Genomic DNA, 20,257 nt, shown 5'->3' with positions numbered 1-20,257 from the left:
TTTAATACATTTGTATTATGCAATGGAGACTAGAAATAGAGAAACAAAACCATGAGTATGACTCAGACATTCGCCACAGGCCGCAAATTTATGGTGAATTTGGTTTTGATGTGGCTGGAGTAAAAACTGCAGTGATCATGCACTTCATGCTGGCCTTGACGATGATACAAATATTGGTGATGTGTAAAAAAAACAGCTGCTTGATTAGTAATAATATTGGAAAATATGATTGTGTAACATGGCATTTGCCGGTTTCTTCCATATTTACTTGCAGAACAATATGAATCATACTATGTGGCCTCATCCATGGGGCATTAATGGATGTTGACATAATGTTCCAGGGTTTGTCAGAACACACCCAGTCTCAACTTCAACACAGGAACTGAATGATCGGAAGGAGGGACAAGACATCTGGATCCCTTTGGAGGACAACGTACCATAATCACAAAGAGTGTGAGGTGAGGACATGTGTCATTGGTTGATTAGAATGCATTCCTCCTGTGTTTACAGATCTTCTGAAAGGAATGTATCTTCCCACAGATAACTTCATTGGTTTTACAACCTTGCAACGATGGATGATTCTGGCGAGGACTATGGAAACTACTCTTATGAATACGTCATGGAGTACGGTGACTTGGAGGAACTTGAAGTAGAGCACAAGCAGAGGGAAACTATACACATTATCTCAGTGGTCATTTACATTATTTCCTTGGTGCTTGGTCTGATTGGAAATGGAACTGTGATTTGGGTGACAGCATTTAAAAGCAAAAAGACAGTCAACAGTATCTGGTTGCTCAATCTAGCCATGGCAGACTTTGTATTTTTGCTTTTTCTACCCTTCTACATTGATTACATACTGCAGGACTTCCACTGGGGCTTTGGTGTGGCCATGTGTAAGCTTAACTCTTTTGTGTCTGTGATGAACATGTACGCCAGTGTGCTCTTTCTCACTGTGCTCAGCATAGACAGATATGTTTCTCTGGTCCACCTCAACTGGTCTCAGAGGTATCGCACTTTAGAGAGGGCCTGGATCATGTGTGGTTGCATATGGATGCTAGCCGCCATCCTGAGCCTGCCTGCACTGATTTTTCGTGACACCATGCGCTTTCACAACAAGGTGCTGTGCTTCAACAACTTCCATACCCACGATGGACACACAGCAGCCATGAGGCACATTACAATAGTGGTCATTCGTACCACTGTGGGATTCCTTTTGCCTTTTACTGCTATATGTGTGACGGGCATCCTTCTGACATTCAAAGTAAATCAGTCTGGGGGCTCAGTTCGCGTGTCCAGCTTCTCCAAAACAGTCTCGGCGGTAATTTTGGCCTTCTTTTTATGCTGGGCACCTTTTCATGCTTTTAGTTTGATGGAGCTAACCATACATTCCTCAGTATACCTACACAACATACTGAAAACTGGTTTTCCACTTGCCATCAGCTTTGGCTTTTTTAACAGCTGCATTAACCCCCTGCTGTATATGCTCCTGGGCAAAAAGGTGCGTCATATCCTGAAGCGTGCATGCCTCAATATAACTAAGAGTTCACTGAGAGAGCTCAGCCAGTCAATCTCTGCCACTGAAATGGAGTCTGTTGCAGGAGTTCACCAAGACAGTGTCCCAGAGCAGTATGTGGAGTCATCATCTCTATGATTACAACCATCTTCAGACTGTAGTAGTTGTCCATGAAAAGTACAAGGGTAAGACTGGTTATTACTTAAACCTAAATGTGGGTGATTATCATGGTTGTTCTTTCCAGCTGTAGTGTAAAGATTTTTCTATTTTGTTTCATTTGGACAGAGTTATGTGTAATTACACTGAATGGAAAAGCTGAGCAGTACTCTGCATAATGTGCACATTGAGTTAGTCTTTTTTCCATTTATTTTTTCATTTGCATAACCCAAGAGATTTCCAGAGATAGAGGCAAGATGCAATTAAAAGCTGAAACACTTGACTGTGTTTTGGACTGTTGCTCTGAAATTATGATGGACATTTTTTGACTATTCTCTGTAATTTTGTAGACAAAGAACAACAGACAGATTAATCAATGCTTATATTAAATACATATGAAGTACTTTACAGATTTAGTTTTTGAAGCACAGCATCTTAGGTTCTTAAAGATGACACATGCTGCATGTATCACTGTAGTCTAACATTATTATATTTTTATACAGTTTTATACTGGCTGCTACTCGCCTATTAATGTATATTAAGATATTTAAACTAGCTGAGAGTTGTATAAATATTTTATTGTAATATAGTCCAAGTAAACAGCACATCCAGTATCTTAATAAATGTCTTCTTCTGAACACCCATTGTACTTTGTTTGATTATCTTCTTCACATTGTTTGACTTGAAAAGTCTTTAATTGTAAGCTCATTAAAAAGAAGGCTTTGATGTTTACATACACACACAGACTGTTTCCATGTGGATTTCTCAGACCAAGCATACCAACCTGACATAAACCTTTGTGAATATTGCATTTCCTGAAGGGATGTTTACATTACATGCAGTCATTTCCTGTTATTTCTTTCCAATGAGCTCTGACTTTCAAGCATTACATGAAGAACATGAGTTTGGAAAGTCTCTGGGTTGAATACCTAGGATAACTAAAAATAAAGGCAGAAATCAAACAATCTACCTGCATACAACAACCACAATCACTGTGCTCTCGTGGTTCTTTATGGCCAACTCGAGTGGACGTCCATCTTTTGAATTATGTGCTCTCTCGAGTGTTCTGCAAAGTAATGTAACGGAGGTTATCAGCCACTGAACCACATCACCGCACAAACTGCTGTAAACGTCTGCTAAGGAGAGTGCTCACGACATTGTTATGGCTGGTGTTGAATATTTGTAGCATCAGATTACTCAGTAATTAAAGAAAATTATCTTTTCTGCTTGGATTATTATAGCACTCAGGATTACTTAATCCGTGACGCAGCAGAATAACAAGAGCGCACAATCTTCGTCGCAGACAGTCTCATGTGGACAAACACTGCCAAGGTAAGTAATTGATCACCATAGTGTTTAGGAAATATTACCATGTAGACAATTTATAGTCCGGGCACAACTGCTGCTGAACAAAAACGCTAGGAAAGAATGAATAAACGGGTCAAATTAGCCGGCTGGTATTTGGTGGACGTTATTGATGTTAGGTTAGCGTGTTTGTAGCAGGATATGCTACATTTGTGGGTTTGGATGTAACGATACGGTTGAAGCATTTAAGCAACGGCTGGCTATTTATCGTGTGGTAACATTAAAATAAGGTTATAACAATGCTATAAACTAACGCAGTCAGATGTCGATCAGTTACATTACTCGTTGCTATTGTTATTTTGGCACAATGTCAGGCCAGTCTAGCGTTAACTACAGTTTGATATAACGTCAAATTTCAAACGTTACGCCGGGTGTTTAAAGGTGACATTTATGTCTTTACACCTGTAAAGTTCGTCCCGAGTGGCATGGCCATTTTATTTATTTTACACTTCGCAGCCTAAATTGGCTGCTCTTAAGCAAGTTAGCTAACGTTACTTCTGTTTTGGTAGTCGCATGAAGGCTTTAGGTTCCCCAGTTTTGAAATCACAGAAAAATGAATGTCTTAAATGTTTAAGTCCTGTCGACACTTGGAAAAAGTGTGTCAACCAGCAGAGCTAGTTCTCACACGTGATGTTACTTCTCTTCCAGCATGTTGCGTTTGCCTGTGGTGAGCCGGAGTCTCTTTCCAGCAGCTATTACCAAAGGAGGTGCGGCAGCAAGCAACAATGGTAACAATATGCCACTTTATACACTGGTTAATTGGTCATGCCATCATTACGCACAATACGTGTCTTGTATTTCTGCAGAACACTCATTTTGTTTGTTGTTTGTGTGCAAGAACTACAACCTCTCCTTGTCACTTAGTTCCACTGATGGATTATAGGCAGGATTACAGATTTGTCAGCTACCACATTTGGTGCCAGGCTGTTGCTGGCTCAGTTTAGCCTGTAGTAGTCAGTGGCAGTAGTTTCTTAATGCTCTGGAATACCAGAGATTCACTGCAATGTCATAGAAATTATGATAAAATATATAGCTGTTTTACTTTATTAAAAGTGAAGAAAAAAAGAAAATTTACATTAAAATGTTTTCTGTCTGTGCCTGAAGCTCGCACTGCAGCGACAGCAACTGCACCTGCCAGTAACCTGCTGGAGGTGTTTGTGGATGGCAAGCCTGTCATGGTGGAGTCAGGGACCACTGTGTTGCAGGTAACATGGTACATTCATACATGAAGTTATATGAGAGCTGAAGCCACAATTTAAGATTTAACACTGTGACTTCATTTTATTACAGGCATGTGAGAAGGTAGGAATACAGATTCCTCGGTTCTGCTACCATGAGCGCTTGTCAGTGGCAGGAAACTGTCGCATGTGTCTTGTTGAGATAGAGAAAGTTCCTAAGGTATGTTTTAGGCTTTCTATTTTGGCTTAAGACAAGTTACTACAAATTATTGAGACACAGCTGTGCCAGCTTAAAATAATCACTAATAATTTTTCATTCATCTTGTAGCCAGTGGCAGCTTGTGCTATGCCAGTTATGAAGGGCTGGAACATTTTAACCAACTCTGACAAAACAAGAAAGGCCAGGTAGGATCAAACTCACGAGTAAAACATTACAGGCTTTGTTCTCTGATGATGTGACATATTTGTATTTCAAAACTAATAGTGCATTGTAATTATGCATTATGCAATAATTTGTAACTGAGGTGATACGATGACCCGCATCTGCCTCAAGCAAGAAAGTTAACACTCCCTTGTATGAAAGCCAGCTGAAATAATTTTGCACAAAACTGTTGTTTGCCTTTCCAACAGAGAGGGTGTGATGGAGTTCCTACTAGCTAACCACCCATTAGATTGTCCAATTTGTGATCAAGGAGGAGAATGTGATCTACAGGTAAAGATAATTGCCAGCTGTCTAGATATGTTGGTCATACACTTGAGTGTGTGTATGACAAGTATTGTTTTCTTTAGGATTTATTATTTGAGACTGACTCGTTAGATTGACTACCGTTTTGTTTGCAGGACCAGTCCATGCAGTTTGGAAGTGACAGGAGCCGCTTCACTGAAGGCAAAAGAGCCGTGGAAGACAAGAACATTGGCCCTCTCATCAAAACCATTATGACTCGCTGTATCCAATGCACTCGCTGTGTGCGGTGAGTCTCACATCAGTGTCTAGACTAAGTTAAGTTAATGTGTAAATTTAGAATATGAAAATAAGATTACTACATCTCTTTTTGTTTTTTTTTTTCCAACAGTTTTGCCAGTGAGATTGCAGGTGTGGAGGACCTGGGTACCACAGGCAGAGGCAACGACCTGCAGATTGGCACATATGTGGAAAAGATGTTCATGTCTGAGCTTTCTGGGAATGTTATTGATATATGCCCAGTGGGGGCTCTGACTTCTAAGCCATATGCATTCACTGCTCGACCTTGGGAGACCAGGTTTTTGGACTGTGCTCTACATTTTGATTGACATTGTAGGTGTGAAAGGTTAGTTTTTACATTCATGTATTCTGTTTGGTGTTCTGCAGGAAGACTGAATCCATTGATGTTCTGGATGCGGTGGGTACTAACATTGTGGTGAGCACTCGTGGAGGTGAGGTGATGAGAATCCTGCCTCGTCTTAATGAAGACATTAATGAAGAGTGGATCTCAGACAAAACCAGGTTCCTTCATGCAAAGTTTGCTTCAAAGATGTGGATTTGTGTATGATGTTTGCATCATTGCTGACTTCTTTCTTGCTTCTGTCATGACAGGTTTGCTTATGATGGACTCAAGAGGCAGAGGCTTACTCAGCCTATGGTGAAAAATGAGTCTGGGCAGTTGGTTCCCACATCCTGGGAAGATGCGCTTACTCGAGTTGCTGGAGCTGTATGTAATTTATAATTACCATGTATGATAATTTGAAACCTGTGGTTAAGCTGTCCTCAGCCCTGTCGATAGCATCTGTTTTATTTGACAGTTGCAAGGAGTTAAAGAAAATGATGTTGCTGCTGTTGTCGGAGGCTTGGTGGATGCAGAAGCTCTCATTTCCTTGAAAGACTTGCTGAATCGTTTGAATAGTGACAACCTGTGCACTGAGGAGGCATTCCCAATAGCTGGGGCTGGGTAAGACAATAGAAAGAATAAAACTGAAGATAGGACAAAGGCAGCTAGACTTGCTCTGATGTTAGGTTTCTGGCTTGTTTAGATCTGACTTGCGTTCAAACTATCTCCTAAACACTGGGATTGCTGGCATTGAAGAAGCTGACCTGCTGCTTCTGGTTGGCACAAATCCACGCTATGAGGCTCCTCTGTTCAATGCAAGAATCAGAAAAAGGTAAGTTCGATGCTGTAAACACAGCATCTCTGGTTGTATAATGTCAAACTAGTTGAATTATGTTTTACAAAATTGCATATTCTACAATTCAATCCTGGTGCTTCTCATACAGCTGGCTTCACAATGAGTTGCAAGTGGCTCTTTTGGGAAAGGAAGTGGACCTAAGTTACACATATGACCATCTTGGAGATTCTGCCAAGGTTCTCCAAGAAATTGCCTCAGGAACTCATCCGTTTTCCCAGGTAACAGTTTGAGCGCGCTCAGTAATACAATGAGTCTTACCAATCAAATTGTCTCTTCCTAATTTTGTGTCTTTTATGTCCTCTCACAGGTCTTGGCTAAAGCAAAACATCCTGTTGTTGTGGTTGGCAGCAGTTGCCTGCAGAGAGAGGATGGAGCTGCCATAATGGCTGCTGTGTCAACCATTGCTCAGAATGCTCGCATCAGCAGTGGAGTGGAGGAAACCTGGAAGGTTCTTAACGTGCTTCACAGGTCATAGTCTTGGAAAATTATATGAGAACCTTTCGGTCACAGGACACTATTCAAGAGGGATTCAAGAGGGGTGTATGCTGTTTTGTTTTTTTTTTTATCTTCAGGGTTGCCAGTCAAGTGGCTGCACTTGATCTTGGGTACAAGCCAGGAGTGGAGGCTATCAGAAAGAACCCACCCAAACTTCTGTTCCTACTGGGAGCTGATGCTGGCTGCATTACTCGCCAAGACCTCCCAAAGGATAGTTTCATAATTTATCAAGGTCAGCTGCTTCGCTGCAGAGCAGTAGAAGCTTGTTCATTTACATTAATTTATGCATGGCAATTGATAGCGGCAGTGCAATTCCTGACTATTTATTGCATATTGATGGGTGATAAAGGAAAAATGAGTAAAGAAACCTAAATGGGTGCATGTCTAGGTTCACTGAATAAGCAGCAGAGATGATTTTTCCATCACCACGTAAAGATTTTCATCCAACCAGCAGAGACTTTCAGCATGTATGTCAAGAAACATTCCACTTTTTCCTGGCTCATTTTCAATGCTCTCTGTCGTAACTGCCCAGGTCACCATGGTGATGCTGGTGCACCAATGGCTGATATCATACTTCCCGGAGCTGCATACACTGAGAAATGTAGCACCTATGTGAACATTGAAGGCCGTGCCCAGCAGACCAGAGTGGCTGTGACTGCTCCGGGCATGGCTAGGGAGGACTGGAGGATCATCAGAGCCATATCTGAGGTGAACTGCAGTCAAAGATAATCAGATTATATTAAATTATAAGAAATGGGACTAAGGACTGTGCATTGTTTCTGCCCCTTTTTAAGCTTGCTGGAGTGACTCTTCCATATGACACCCTTGATGAAGTGCGTGACAGACTGGCTGAGGTTTCTCCTAATCTGGTGCGGTATGATGACGTTGAGGAGGCCAACTACTTTAAGCAAGCTAATGAACTGTCTAAGGTCAGCTGTTATCTTCTTCCAGCATGTGTCTAGTTGATTACAGAGAAGGCACTAATAAAGCTTTATTTTAGTTTGCTTCAAAGTGTTTTCTATGATGATTGTAGTATCTGACATCTCTTTCAGGCAGTGAACCAGACTGTCCTTACTGAACCTTTAGTCCCTCCACAACTTACTGTGAAGGACTTCTATATGACAGGTGGGTCACTGCTACAATGGTACTCCTCTCTCTAAACTCAACAATCATCCAGGAAAAACAACAATGTTGTATTAATTCCCCAATTTCAGTATAATCATGTATACATGTAGACTGACAGTGATACTAATGCCACATGGGTTCTACAGCTGAAACTAATTTGCAGTGTACCCCTTTTTTGCTATTACATGAGCGATTTTTTCTTTCCATGTGAAATAACGCCAAACAGCAACTCCCACAAAAGTGTTCCATCATTGTTGGATAAAGTAATAATTTAGTGTCATGTTTACATGTCAGCCATCAGAGAAAGGTCTTTTTCAAGAACAAAATCAAATTCAGCTCTTCAAACTGAGCAAGCTTTCTACTGAATAAAGTGGTTACTTCTGCAGTTGTTATGAAGGCAAACCACTCGTAGCAATGTCTAAGATACTAATTAACGTTATGTAAGTGAGGTTGTCATGAACATTGTTAATAATGATTTAGAGCCTCTGCTTTAAAGACTTCTTTCACAATTAGTTATCTGTATTCTGATATGGGGAGCTAATGACAAAAAGATGGACATATTCACTGGGAATAAATATTCAGTAGATTTCATGTCAATTTCCTTGATATAAGATGCAAAAAAAGTCTTATTAAAAGGATGGCCAGAAAACTTTTTATTGGCACAGATCAGATTTAAGCAGCTTTTGTAAAATTCCTATGCGAGTCAGAATAATTCTGAATGCTGGCTACAAAAATCTCCACCAAAATGATGTTTATGATGAAATGATTGTCACATCCTATTAAAGATGAAATTCCAATACAGATCTAACATTACTAGCTGTTCAGAAAATTTGTCAGAAGTTAAGGTGTTTTTTGTCGCACTGCTTTTGAAAGTCTACTTTACACACTGCTTCACATACTTGATCATCTTCTGAGGAAACATAAACTTTTTAAAATACAATTTACAGCCAAATGTGATAGACTAACACAAAACATACTGACATATTTATCCTCAAAAATCTTGCAACACCATACTCTACTGTAGTACATTTCACTTAGGGTTTTAAATGAATATTTTCATGCAACTTGGGTATGAAATGTACTAATAATATTCTTTGAGATTCATATTATCATAAACACCCTGTGATTTTCCGGTTAAATTTGTTATTATGTTGATTTTTTTCTTCACTGCAGTTTAAGCGTGCAGAGTTTAATCTGCTCTCAATCTTTACCCACAGATCCAATAAGCAGAGCCTCCCAGACGATGGCAAAGTGTGTGAAAGCTGTCACAGAGGGCGCACAAGCTGTGGACGAGCCAGCCATATGCTAAAGCACAGTGGATATCCATCCAGTCCTTGAAAAAAATTATACGCACAACTCGCTATTTGCACATTCCTAGAAAATTAAGTATTTGCAATTGTGTTTTACTGTTATAGATGCCTCAACATGAGTACACATTATGGAACTAACATACTTCAGTAACCTGCAGAAACATGTATGTGGAAAGCTGTAAGCTTAGATTTACCAAATCTCTAAAGATGCACCCCTGACAGTTTTTTTTTTTCCTTCACCTGTTAGGACATTTACATTTTAGTAGGTGTGACCCAAAGGTTAAAATCCACATCCTTCAAAAGTACATCTAGTTTCATGTCTCCCTGTAAAATTACAAGCATTTTAAACGTGTTAAGATTATATTTTCCTAAAGGTATACAGAGAATATAGTATTTCAAGTGTGGGCATTTGTGTGATATTTAATAAAGCAGTTTTCTGTAGCAAACCTAATGAATTTCTGCAAATCCCCCGCCCCCCCATTTAAGTTTGTACCCTTATTAAAAAAAAATGTTAAAAGTATTAACATATGTGCTGGTGCCATGCATGATATTGATCTGTTTTGGTGTGATACTTAGCCAACTTTTCCGGTCCCGAGCTCCTGTATCTGCCTGGCACGTGGTCCATCATCAGTGAGCAGCCGGCATCAGTGTGGCAGCAGGGTTTGTTACTCATTCATATGGAAGACGATAGCCGTGGTCCAGGTGGATTTTACACTCTTAACACTTTGCTGGACCTCTCTGCCAATATGCTTTACTCAGCTGTTTTAAATGTGAAAAATGGAAACATCACTGCCCTTCACTCAAAACGTAGTTTATCTGATAAAGAGATTAACATGACACTACTACACTGTAGGGCTTTTAACAAAGTTGAATTTCCAATATGGTAGGAGAGGTTGTTGTTGTTGAGCGGATTGTTGTCATGTCCCCGCAGTGCCTGTAGTGGTGCTGTGAGGAGTCTGCTGTGGATCCAACAAAAATCCTCAGCAGCCTACCTACTGCTTGTAATTTGCTCTGGGTAGCCTATATTTATATGCATCCTTATTTCAAGATATACCGAGCTCGATGAAGATCACTGTTACCATCCTATCTCGAATATCGATGCACAAATAGCCTAGCTGATTCTAATAGACATTTCGGCCGTCTAACTGGAGCGAATACGTTACACAGCCCATACCAATTCAAGGTAAGCGAAATCGTTTACAGCCTCGGTCTTGACTTCTGAGTGCGCCGTTTTGCGCAGGCTTCAGTCGGTCAGGCGCTCAACTAGAGGCCGATGTGCTATTGAAGCTAAGAGGCCTCTTATTAATGATTAATTTATTGTATAACTTGTGATCTAACCAAATGACTCGGTGTCTTAAATATGTGAGAGTTACGCGTTGTTGGCTATTTTAGGCGTTGTTGTAGCCTGCTAATTTCACGTTATGTAATCCTAGTGGCTATAATTCCTATCGATTAATACGGAGGCCTTCGAGAACAGGCCTTAAGCCTCGTATATAGACCCCTTTGTTTGGAAGTATTTGGACGTAAATGTAGCATGTTAATTTACACAAAAAACACGATTGGGGCCGATCGATTATTGCTTGTATATTTAAGTTAAAGTTGCATTTTTCTAACTAAAACTAAGCTGAAAGTAGACTTTTATAGTGTTGCCATTTGATGTTTCCGTTTCCTGGTTAGCTACCGCCTACTAATTTCTGTTTTTAGCCTTGATAGCTTCTTAGCTAACTAGCATATTTGACTTTTGTCGCCTAAATAGTGTTGATAATATGTATTTCTACATCAAGAGGAAAAGGTCTTGTCTTTAGAATTAAGAAAGGGGTGTATGTTACACATAGATATATTTAAAAGTAAAATCAAGTTCCACATCTGTCCAGCTAATGCTGGCAAGCTAAGCTAGCTCCACGGACTCCAACGATAGTTACGCTAGCTAACTTTAGTCACCGTTTGTTGCCTGTCCGGTTTTCCGTATTTACCTTAAGTTGTTAAGGTTAGCCCAGCCTGACGTTAATGACATTTACTCAACCTGTCCTCATGTGCCCAACATGTAACCCAATTGTCACAACCTTAGTGCTCCCAGAATCAACTTAAAACACAATTAAAGTTAAATGTAGGTAGCGTTAAGCTTCTACTGAAGCTGGGCAGCTAACACTCCTATTACCGTGAAAGTGTAAAATGATACACCTGTGGCATCCTTTTTGTATGCACGTTTATAGTGAAGCGTCGTGTTTTTGAAAAGCAGCGTTCGTGTTGAATCGAGAAAGACGCGTTTTGGTTATTTGAGTCTTCAGCTTATCTTGCCATGATTCCTACACTCTAGCAAGTGACTGTCTCCTAGCCTGGAACTTTATCAAAACCACTATCATGCATCCAGTGGTTTTAGCAGCACAGTACTATCTCTTAACGTTAAGTACTTGAAGGCTAACTGAATGACCCGTTAAAATGACCTATTCTCTTTTAATCATTCGTTTCTCAATGACATGAAAATTAAAGGGCGTTAAAGTCACTTGACAGTAATCAGAGGCAACACCATTCTCAAATATTTAATTTTAGTACAACAACGTTAATTACTATTCACAGTTTCATCTCGTGCAATAGTTTAATAAACAAGCAGTGATGAATGAAATAAGTCGTAAGTCGAGGAATGTCATTTAATTTTTAACATGATACTAAAAACTGTTACACAGTGAATTACTTTGCATAGTTATGTTACTTATGCTCATTAAATACCCAAACTGGCAAAGGGTTGGTGAGTAGTCACCTGTTGCAGAGATGATTACTTCCCTGCCTCTTAAACCTTCAAGTGTATGCATGGTTACCAACTCAGTATGAAGTATTAGTGATATAAGTCTCGGTTTTCCCTCACTTTATCCCATCAGCTGATGTTGTCAAGGACAAGAGTCACGTGATGTATGAAGGCAAACACATACACTTCTCAGAGGTGGACAATAAGCCGTTGTGCTCATACAGCCCAAAGCTCTGCAAGCAGCGCAGACTAAATGGCTATGCTTTCTGTATCCGGCACGTCCTGGAGGATAAGACAGCCCCCTTCAAGCAATGTGAATATGTGGCCAAGTACAACAGCCAGCGATGTACCAACCCGATACCCAAGTCTGAGGACCGCAGGTGCGTATGTTTGTGTACACATGAGGATCAATCCACTGCTGCGTAGAAAACATTATGTTACAGATGTACATAGTATACTGAGGATGTGTTCTTGTTTTCAGATACTGTAACAGCCACCTGCAGGTGCTGGGCTTTATCCCCAAGAAGGAACGGAAAAAGAAACATGATGCTTTGGAGGAAATGCGCTCACGGGCTCATCTGGAGTCTGTGGCTCTCAACATAACTGTGCCCTCTCTAGCTCTGAAATCTTCCAATGGTCTAGATGAACTTCCGCCATCTCCCCCTTGTACACGCCTGTTACCCCTCCCTGATGGGGAACTCCTGGACCCTTTTGCCTTTTACGAGGATGACACAGATGGGGAGGAGATGGGCACTCCTCGAAAGGGCAGCGCCATTAAGAAGAAACCACAGAGTCGCCTTGTGCTCAACCAGAAACTCTGCCATGACACGGACCTCTTCCAACCACCTCCCGAGCACTTTAGTCCCTCCCCTGTCTCCCATGTCCACCCATCCTCGCCGCTCCACACTCATCTCCCTCGGCAGCAGTCAGGTCTTCTCCAGCCGCCCCAGCACTCGAGCGTGACATCTTTCATCTTTCCCGGACAGCAGCAGGGTTTATTATGCAATCCACCACCACCTCAGACGGTCAACTTTCTGCCTCCAGGGATGCCCGCAAATGCAGCACCCAGTCCTGTGCAACCTTCTGGGCCATCACTCAGCAGGAAAATGCCTTTCACTGCTACTCACTTGCCTGTCAGTTGCAAGGACAGTGGCAATAACAATCAGCGGCATGTGGTTGTCATGCGTCCCACTGCCTTCTCACCTTCAGCCAGCTGTCTGGCCAGGTTGCAGCATCTGGTGCAGCTCTGTGCTAAGAGACACCGGGAGCACGGAGACCTCTTTCCTCATCTAGGTGCTTGATTTTAAATGCATTTACCACCAGTTTTTAAAACTCAGTGTATTTTCCCTTGCATTTATATCCATGTATATTCTGTAAGGACTTGGTACAATACTTTAGATATAGTGTAGCAATAGCAATAGAGTTTTGAGCCTGGTGAGATAGAAGAGCTGAGCTAACAACTTCTCTTCCAGGATTGGACTGGTCAGAAGATAGTGCTGATGATATTGACGATGATGAAGAGGAGGCGGAGACGTTTATTTCTTTCCAGAGCTCATGGAGACCACATAATGGGTCGGTATCCTAATATTTAACCTCCCACTGTAAATTTTTCCTGGACCCTTCTTGTCTTGACTTCTAACAAGTGTTTTCTAAATTGTTTTAGGTTGGAAGATGACAATGGTTCCTCACGGAGAACACGACTACTTAGGCTTTGCTCATACCTCCAGGAGAAATACAAGCACATGTGCAGGCAGGAGAGGGCAAGAATCCGCCAAAAGAGATATCGCTATGCCTTCCGCAAAGCCTTGCTGCATGCTGCCAGTAACAACCCTGACTGTGCTGGCCAGCTGATCCAGGAATTACGTGGTGCCTCTCGAAGCTCCTCAAGGTATTCTTACAAATTAGTCAGTTGTGTTGATCTCTCTGGACTAATGTGAATACAGTTTGATTAAGCCCGGTGTACTTGTAGGTTCCAGCATGGTTAAACCAGTCACAAACATCTATCACCCACCAGTAAATTCAGTATATGTTCTGTTATATGTAATTTTGCAACTGTAATGTCCTAATTTGAAATGTACGCAACAGAACAAATGTGGATTATTGTCACTGTTTGCTCAGTTCGGAGTCTGTATTTCTCTACAGTGTGGCTCCAGCAAGGCAGCAGAACACAGATACTGAGACCTGCACTGGCAGCACAAAGGGCCAAGCCTGCAACAACAGGGCTCTGCCCTTCACTCAACACTGCTTTCAGCGTATCCTTTCCACCACATCACTGATTGTGCAGCTGGCTGCTACAAGTGCAGAAGCATGACTGTGATTCTATTTTCTAATTTAAATGATTTTCTAAATGTTTCCTGTTCATGTTTTTAAAACGACATACCATGCAATGTCCCTTTTAGATGGAGTACTATCATTACATGCCATCTTTCTATTGTATTGTTATTTCCTTTATTGTTCTCTGTAGACATTCTGTTGAATCGATCCCAGCAGCTCTTTGCTAGTTGCACAGCCAAATTTGCAGATGGTCAGCAGTGTTCCATTCCCGTGTTTGACATCACGCACCAGACACCACTCTGTGAAGAGCATGCCAAAAAAATGGTGAGTTCAATATGTAAAAATAAAAGTTCAACATTTTGAAATTCACTGTTTTTACAGTTCGATGAGAATGTCATGTCTGTACAAATACATGTGTGCTAACTTAGCACAAAGACTGGGAACCAGCTAGCTTAGTCTGCCCAAAGGTAACAAAATCCACCCACTAGTACCTCTTAAGATCACTAATATTAATAAGTGTTGACTTCTTAATTGTGTGTAACAACCAGCAGAAAAGTTAATGGTTCCGTATTGTTTTATAAATTAATTAATTAACTCAAAATTTAATTTCATTTATTTAAATAGTGCCGGATAACAACAAAAGTTGGCTCATGACACTTTCTAATTAGAATAGGTCTAGACCAAACTCTTAAATTTAATTTTTGGTACAGAGAGATCCAACAAACCCTCCATGAGGGTTTGTTTGTTGTAGGATCTGTTAGGTGGATTCTGTTACATTTGGACAGAACAAGAGTAGCTGTTTCCCCCTGTTTCCTGTCTTTTGCTAAGCTAATCATGCCTGCTGCTGGCTGTAGCTTTATATTTAATGTTTACATATGAGAACAGTATCAGTCTTCTCATCTGACTCTTTGCAAGAAAGCAAATAAGCACATTTCCAAAAATGTCAAACTTTGTTTTCTTCATTGATCGTGACTACTCTGTTTGATTTCTTATGGGCCAATGTTCTGATGATTTAAAAATCTTCCATACATTCAACAAAGGATAACTTCCTGCGAGGGGATGGTAACCGACGAGTGCAGCACCAGCAGCAGCAGCAGCGAAAGCCACGTAAAAAGACCAAACCACCGGCGCTCACCAAAAAACACAAGAAGAAGAGGAGGAGAGGGCCGCGAAGGCCTCAGAAACCCATCCCTCCAGCGTTGCCACAGGGGAACTTGGGAATGCCTTCTACAAGCCTAGCAATGCCCTCTCAGGCCAGCATCAGGTCTGCTACACCTGTGTCTCTACACTGTTGAGTTAAAAATTTAGTGTGCAGCAGATCCAGTGTCATGGAGCATGCTCTCATGTCACAGATGTTTGGACAGCGCCTTTACTTCATACAGCAACATGTTGTGTTTCTTCTCTAAGCATTTTTTAAATGTCTTTGTGACACTAGCCCTTCAACTCCAGACCTGAGTGCAGAGGAGCTTCCTGACGATATCACCAATGAAATGGCAGACATTCCAAATGATCTTGAGCTAAACCAGGAGGATTTTTCTGATGTGTTACCCAGACTACCTGATGACCTGCAGGACTTTGACTTGTTTGAAGGTAGTCATGCAGCTCTTTCTTGTGCACATTGATGCCTTTCATGTATGCACTAATAAAGTCGTCCTGGTGTGATGTTATAATGATAACTGTTTCATATTTGTGTAGGTAAGAATGGGGAGTTATTACCCACCACAGAGGAGGCTGAGGAGCTTGTGCGTGCACTGCAGGCTATGGGGTCCTACCCTGACTCTTTGGTGTGCCTGACTTCCATGGGAGACCTGGCCCCCTCTGAAGGAGTGGACCACCGAGCCATGACCGTGTTTCCTGGTCCGGTCCAGCCGGGAGGTATGGGGGACCTGCTCAACAGTCGCATCCCTACAGAAAACTTCACCAGTCTCGAGCTGGAGGACAATCTACTGCAGTCTACTGAAGGACACTTCCCCCCTTCACCACCATCTCAGCCCACTAGCCAGCCCCCGACGTCATGCTCCAACCTGACCTCATCTTCTTCTACAGTAGCCCCTTCCACCACCTCCCTGCTCACTCAGACCTCCATAACAGAGCGAACGTTTTCCCGAACACACACATCCCATGTCCTGGCCAAGTCGGATGCCCCCACATCATCTCCCCAAGGTAGCCACTACAGCAGTGAGCATGTGCCATCCCCGTACAGTGACCATATATCCTCTCCCCATGCCAGCTCCTTCCAGACGGAAACGCCTCTGCTGCTGGAAGTTCCCCTAAGCGGGGTACCAGGACCTCCACGCTCATCATGGAACAATCTCCCTCTCCCCCTCACCGACCCCACGCAATTCGGCAGTCTCATAGGATCAGAAAGTCATCTCGTATCCACCTCCCTGTCCACTCCTCCAGCCACCACCACCCACTCTGTAACTTTGCAGCCCATGGCTCCGCTCTCAGCGATGCCCCAGAGTGGTCTGACAGGTTTAACGGCTCCCCCTGCCCCCTCATCCTCCTCACACGATCTTCTGACCTCCACACAGCCCAAGCAACAGCTCCCTCAGTTCAGCGCGGCCTTTGGCCATCAACTGGCCTCCCACAGTGGCATCCCGAAAGACGTGCAGCCCAGCCACAGCTCTACAGCACCCCCTGCTGGCTTTTCTATAGTTAGTGCCACCGCTGCAAGTGCCAACAGCGCCACACCACCATTCACGCAAAGTAAATGAGAGCAGACGGCCTGCTGTGGCTGCATGGTGGTCTGTGGACTCACAGTCACTTACAATCCAGTCGACTGGCTTCTGATTGACCACCCCTTGTCACCTGCTACATGTGTGCAATGTGGTAATAGTGCACTATTTGATAATGAATTTGCACAACCTCAGATTCTCTTCAATATTTTCTATTTTCGTTCATTTTTTTCTGCAGCCAGACGATCTCTGGGATTTTAAGTCGCTGTGAGTCCACTTGTTTGATGCCTTGTGGTTTCGTCAGCAAGAGGTAACATTCAGATTCTGCGACGAACTAAACGGGTGAAAATTGTTGGAAGGACCTTTGCAGAGATTATGTGTCACAGTGCTCAGAATTCACTGACGTAGAAGCCTCAATCAGTGGTCGCTTTGTTTGCTTTGCCAGTTATAGTCCCGTCTTTAAATGATCAACTGTACCCTGCCTTGCTCAGATGGCCATTGCATTTTTATTTTTCCAATTGTTTCATACACTGCTTATGTCACCCTCTGAAAAAGACGAGTACAGGTTGTGATATTTGTGACCCATTATGTTTCAAGCTATTTAACTGTTATCATGATAGAGAATCTTACTGAGTCAGATTTCACAGTCATATAAATTTTCCAAAAATACTTTTAAACAGCTGTTTTTATATTGTGTATACTGTATATGTGCTCATTTATTGGTTTGCTCAGACGTCAAAATCTCTGATCTCACTCTTGGTTGTGGGACTCTGAGTGGCCTGGTAGACACTTGAAGGTAAATATAGTTTCTTAAAGCAATAAACACATTAACATAACTCTACCATTGTAAGGTATTTTATTGGTCTCATCACATGTAGCTTCACTTGCTGAATCCAGACTGGATCAGGAAAATATTTTGGCCTCTCTAACTGTTGTAAAAATCTTCTTGTTATACAGCAGTTCCACTCAGAACTAGAGCTCAGCCCAACTCTTCTCTCATACTGAGTGGGTTTTTAATGCTAATACAGAAGTTTCAGTGTTAATGGTAGGGTAATGATGGTGTAATCCAGGGACTTTAAGTGTCTACTGTCCAAGGTGCTCTCTGGTCCACATCTACAATGACCATTAATGACTTTCATGCCTCCTAAATGGCAAATTCAGTTTCAGGACTTCAAGGAAACCCGCTACTAATATGTCAAGGCCAGAGTACCCAAAGAAGGCATAGATAGTGATTTAAATGGTATCAATTGGTGTGTTCGTACGTCTGAGGTAGTCTGTTTTACTCCAAAACTCAGTTATAAAGTGATTTTTTTTTTTTTTAGCTCAATGATACAACCCTGGGGTCTAATTTGAATTTTAGGAAATGACAAGTCTGCCGCCTAAGAGCTCCTCCCTGACTCATACAGCAGTACACCCATGGTTTTTGATAGATATTATATTAGACATTTGACACATTGTCAAACATTGTTGAGTATTAGGTATATAGAGTAGCAGTCTCTATCTTGGGGTTTGTTGGTGAATTATTCAGTAGCAATGGATTGAAATTGTTATTTGCAATGTATTCAGTGGAACCTGTGTCATGTAGAATGAGTCTCTTGTTTTTAATGGCTATCAAAATGGTCGTAAGTTTTTCTTTGAAGTTGGAGGGATCAATGTTGTATGCTGTGTATGTTGTCACTTTGTTTTTAAATAATATCCTGAAGGAGTATACTTTTGATAGCTATTAAACTCCAGGAAGAAGTTTGAGATTGCATGGGACAGCAACATTTTGTGTGAGAGTATTATAATATCGATATTAGATTATGGTCACTGGTTTGAGTCTTGGCAGTATGAAACATAGGAATATATGCATTGCCATTTCTTTTTGTGGGGGGAAAAACAGAACGACGTACAGTATGTTGTTCTTCTACATGGATTTGCACAGGAGTGGATGAGGCCGGTGGTGTTTCACATGTCCCGTGTCTATGTTGCCTTTTTTTGTTTGTTTGTTTGTTTGTTTTTGCTTGGACACTCATTACATGAACAGCTGCCATCATTACCAGTTCTGAGCCTGCACCAGACCCCCATTTCCAGCTGTGAGAAGACCCAGTTCTGTCTCTCCCTTCCAAAGAGAAAACACATTATTAAGTGTAAACCCGTAGCTCCACCAGGGACGACTGGGCTTCTCAGTGACTACAGTGTTGTCATAAACAGCACTGTCAAAAACACAGTGTCCCAAAAAGTGGAAAAAAGAATTAAAAAAAAAAAAAAAAATCGATACCAGTTTGGATGAAATGTTTGCAAGGCATTACTGCTGTATCCTGCCCAGCATGAGATTAGCCACTACACCAGTTTACTCTCCCAAAAACCATGTAGAACAAAATGAACAGGGCTCATAGGCACATTTAACTGCTTGAATTCAGAAATGGCTGACAAATTCCTATACTCATTGAATGTACTGTATTACTGTTTTTAAAGATAGGATGAGCTAATCTAGTCACCTTTTGTTATTGGTCCTTGTTTAATTTGTCTAAGGTATTTTTTGTATACAAAGGTTTACATTTTTATGTATATTTTTCTTGTGTACAAATTATGTAATATGTGTACAAACACTGTATGTAATATCTGTATATAGTGTGAGAAATTTGATCTTTTGTTTTTGGATGTATAAATAAAACTTGCTGTGAGGTATTGCTGTTTTGTTTTTGTTTTTTTTTAACTCGTCACTTAGGAGTAATTTCCATTATAGTTCAACTGTAACTACTACTTATTATTTAATGTTGACATTGAAACAATGGATTTATTGCACTGAAATGTCCATTTGTGCAATTAACAAAATTGAATTTTGACACAATTTCACCACAGTGTGAACATAGTAGATGGGTTCTCAGGAGACGCATTTAAAATAAATCTACAAATTAAGATAGAAAATATAAGTGCCCATTGATTTAAAAAAAACAAAAAACAAAACAAAACATTTGAGCAGATTAAATTCTTACTAGAATCACCACAATGTAATTGGATGGCTCCACTAACCAGTCGAGTTGTGGTTTTACTTCCATGTCTGTCCAGTTTCACATAATACATGTAATGAAGACTTTGCGGCTAACCCTAACCCTAACTTCTGTTTGGTACCATGTATTGTATAATACAATACATGGTACCACATACAATTTGTATTCAACTAAGAAAATGCTCACAGTGTAAACTTTCACTGCTCCCATCCAATATACAGCATGCTGTTACCCAAAAATTTCAATATAATACTACTAACAGAACTG

The 20,257-nt window shown here is 41.2% G+C and overlaps 3 protein-coding genes across 5 annotated transcripts; all 3 read left to right on the top strand.

Moving 5' to 3' along the window:
- The first annotated feature begins 571 nt into the window (after positions 1-571).
- cmklr2 (chemerin chemokine-like receptor 2) lies at positions 572-2,307 on the top strand. The gene has a single exon (XM_046404816.1). It carries the CDS (start codon positions 572-574, stop codon positions 1,649-1,651), a length of 1,080 nt encoding a protein of 359 aa, XP_046260772.1. The 3' UTR covers positions 1,652-2,307.
- Positions 2,308-2,461: 154 nt separating this feature from the next.
- LOC124067463 (NADH-ubiquinone oxidoreductase 75 kDa subunit, mitochondrial-like) lies at positions 2,462-9,789 on the top strand. Of its 2 annotated transcripts, none has more exons than XM_046404811.1 (19): positions 2,462-3,001; positions 3,683-3,762; positions 4,139-4,239; positions 4,325-4,432; positions 4,541-4,617; positions 4,843-4,924; positions 5,053-5,183; positions 5,286-5,471; positions 5,561-5,695; positions 5,786-5,900; positions 5,992-6,137; positions 6,220-6,348; positions 6,461-6,590; positions 6,680-6,840; positions 6,945-7,099; positions 7,400-7,575; positions 7,662-7,796; positions 7,920-7,992; positions 9,210-9,789. In XM_046404811.1, the coding sequence occupies exons 2-19, from the start codon at positions 3,684-3,686 to the stop codon at positions 9,299-9,301; spliced, it is 2,211 nt and encodes a 736-aa protein (XP_046260767.1). In that variant the 5' UTR covers positions 2,462-3,001; position 3,683; the 3' UTR covers positions 9,302-9,789. The 2 variants fall into 2 exon arrangements, with proteins under 2 accessions (XP_046260767.1, XP_046260768.1); XM_046404812.1 differs by lacking the exon at positions 2,462-3,001 and adding an exon at positions 3,028-3,264.
- A 48-nt stretch (positions 9,790-9,837) lies between these two features.
- LOC124067461 (INO80 complex subunit D) lies at positions 9,838-19,667 on the top strand. 2 transcript variants are annotated; one of them, XM_046404809.1, is made up of 10 exons: positions 9,838-10,004; positions 12,179-12,425; positions 12,527-13,338; positions 13,518-13,617; positions 13,709-13,933; positions 14,188-14,297; positions 14,510-14,643; positions 15,360-15,583; positions 15,755-15,909; positions 16,015-19,667. In XM_046404809.1, exons 1-10 carry the CDS (start codon positions 9,980-9,982, stop codon positions 17,034-17,036), a joined length of 3,054 nt encoding a protein of 1,017 aa, XP_046260765.1. In that variant the 5' UTR covers positions 9,838-9,979; the 3' UTR covers positions 17,037-19,667. The 2 variants fall into 2 exon arrangements, with proteins under 2 accessions (XP_046260765.1, XP_046260766.1); XM_046404810.1 differs by lacking the exon at positions 9,838-10,004 and adding an exon at positions 10,022-10,485.
- Positions 19,668-20,257: the final 590 nt, after the last annotated feature.

Source organism: Scatophagus argus, chromosome 11 (genome assembly GCF_020382885.2).
Source record: "Scatophagus argus isolate fScaArg1 chromosome 11, fScaArg1.pri, whole genome shotgun sequence".
Lineage (NCBI taxonomy): Eukaryota > Metazoa > Chordata > Actinopteri > Scatophagidae > Scatophagus > Scatophagus argus.
The sequence above is the reverse complement of the archived record's forward strand: the minus strand, read 5'-3'. Positions and strand labels throughout refer to the sequence as shown.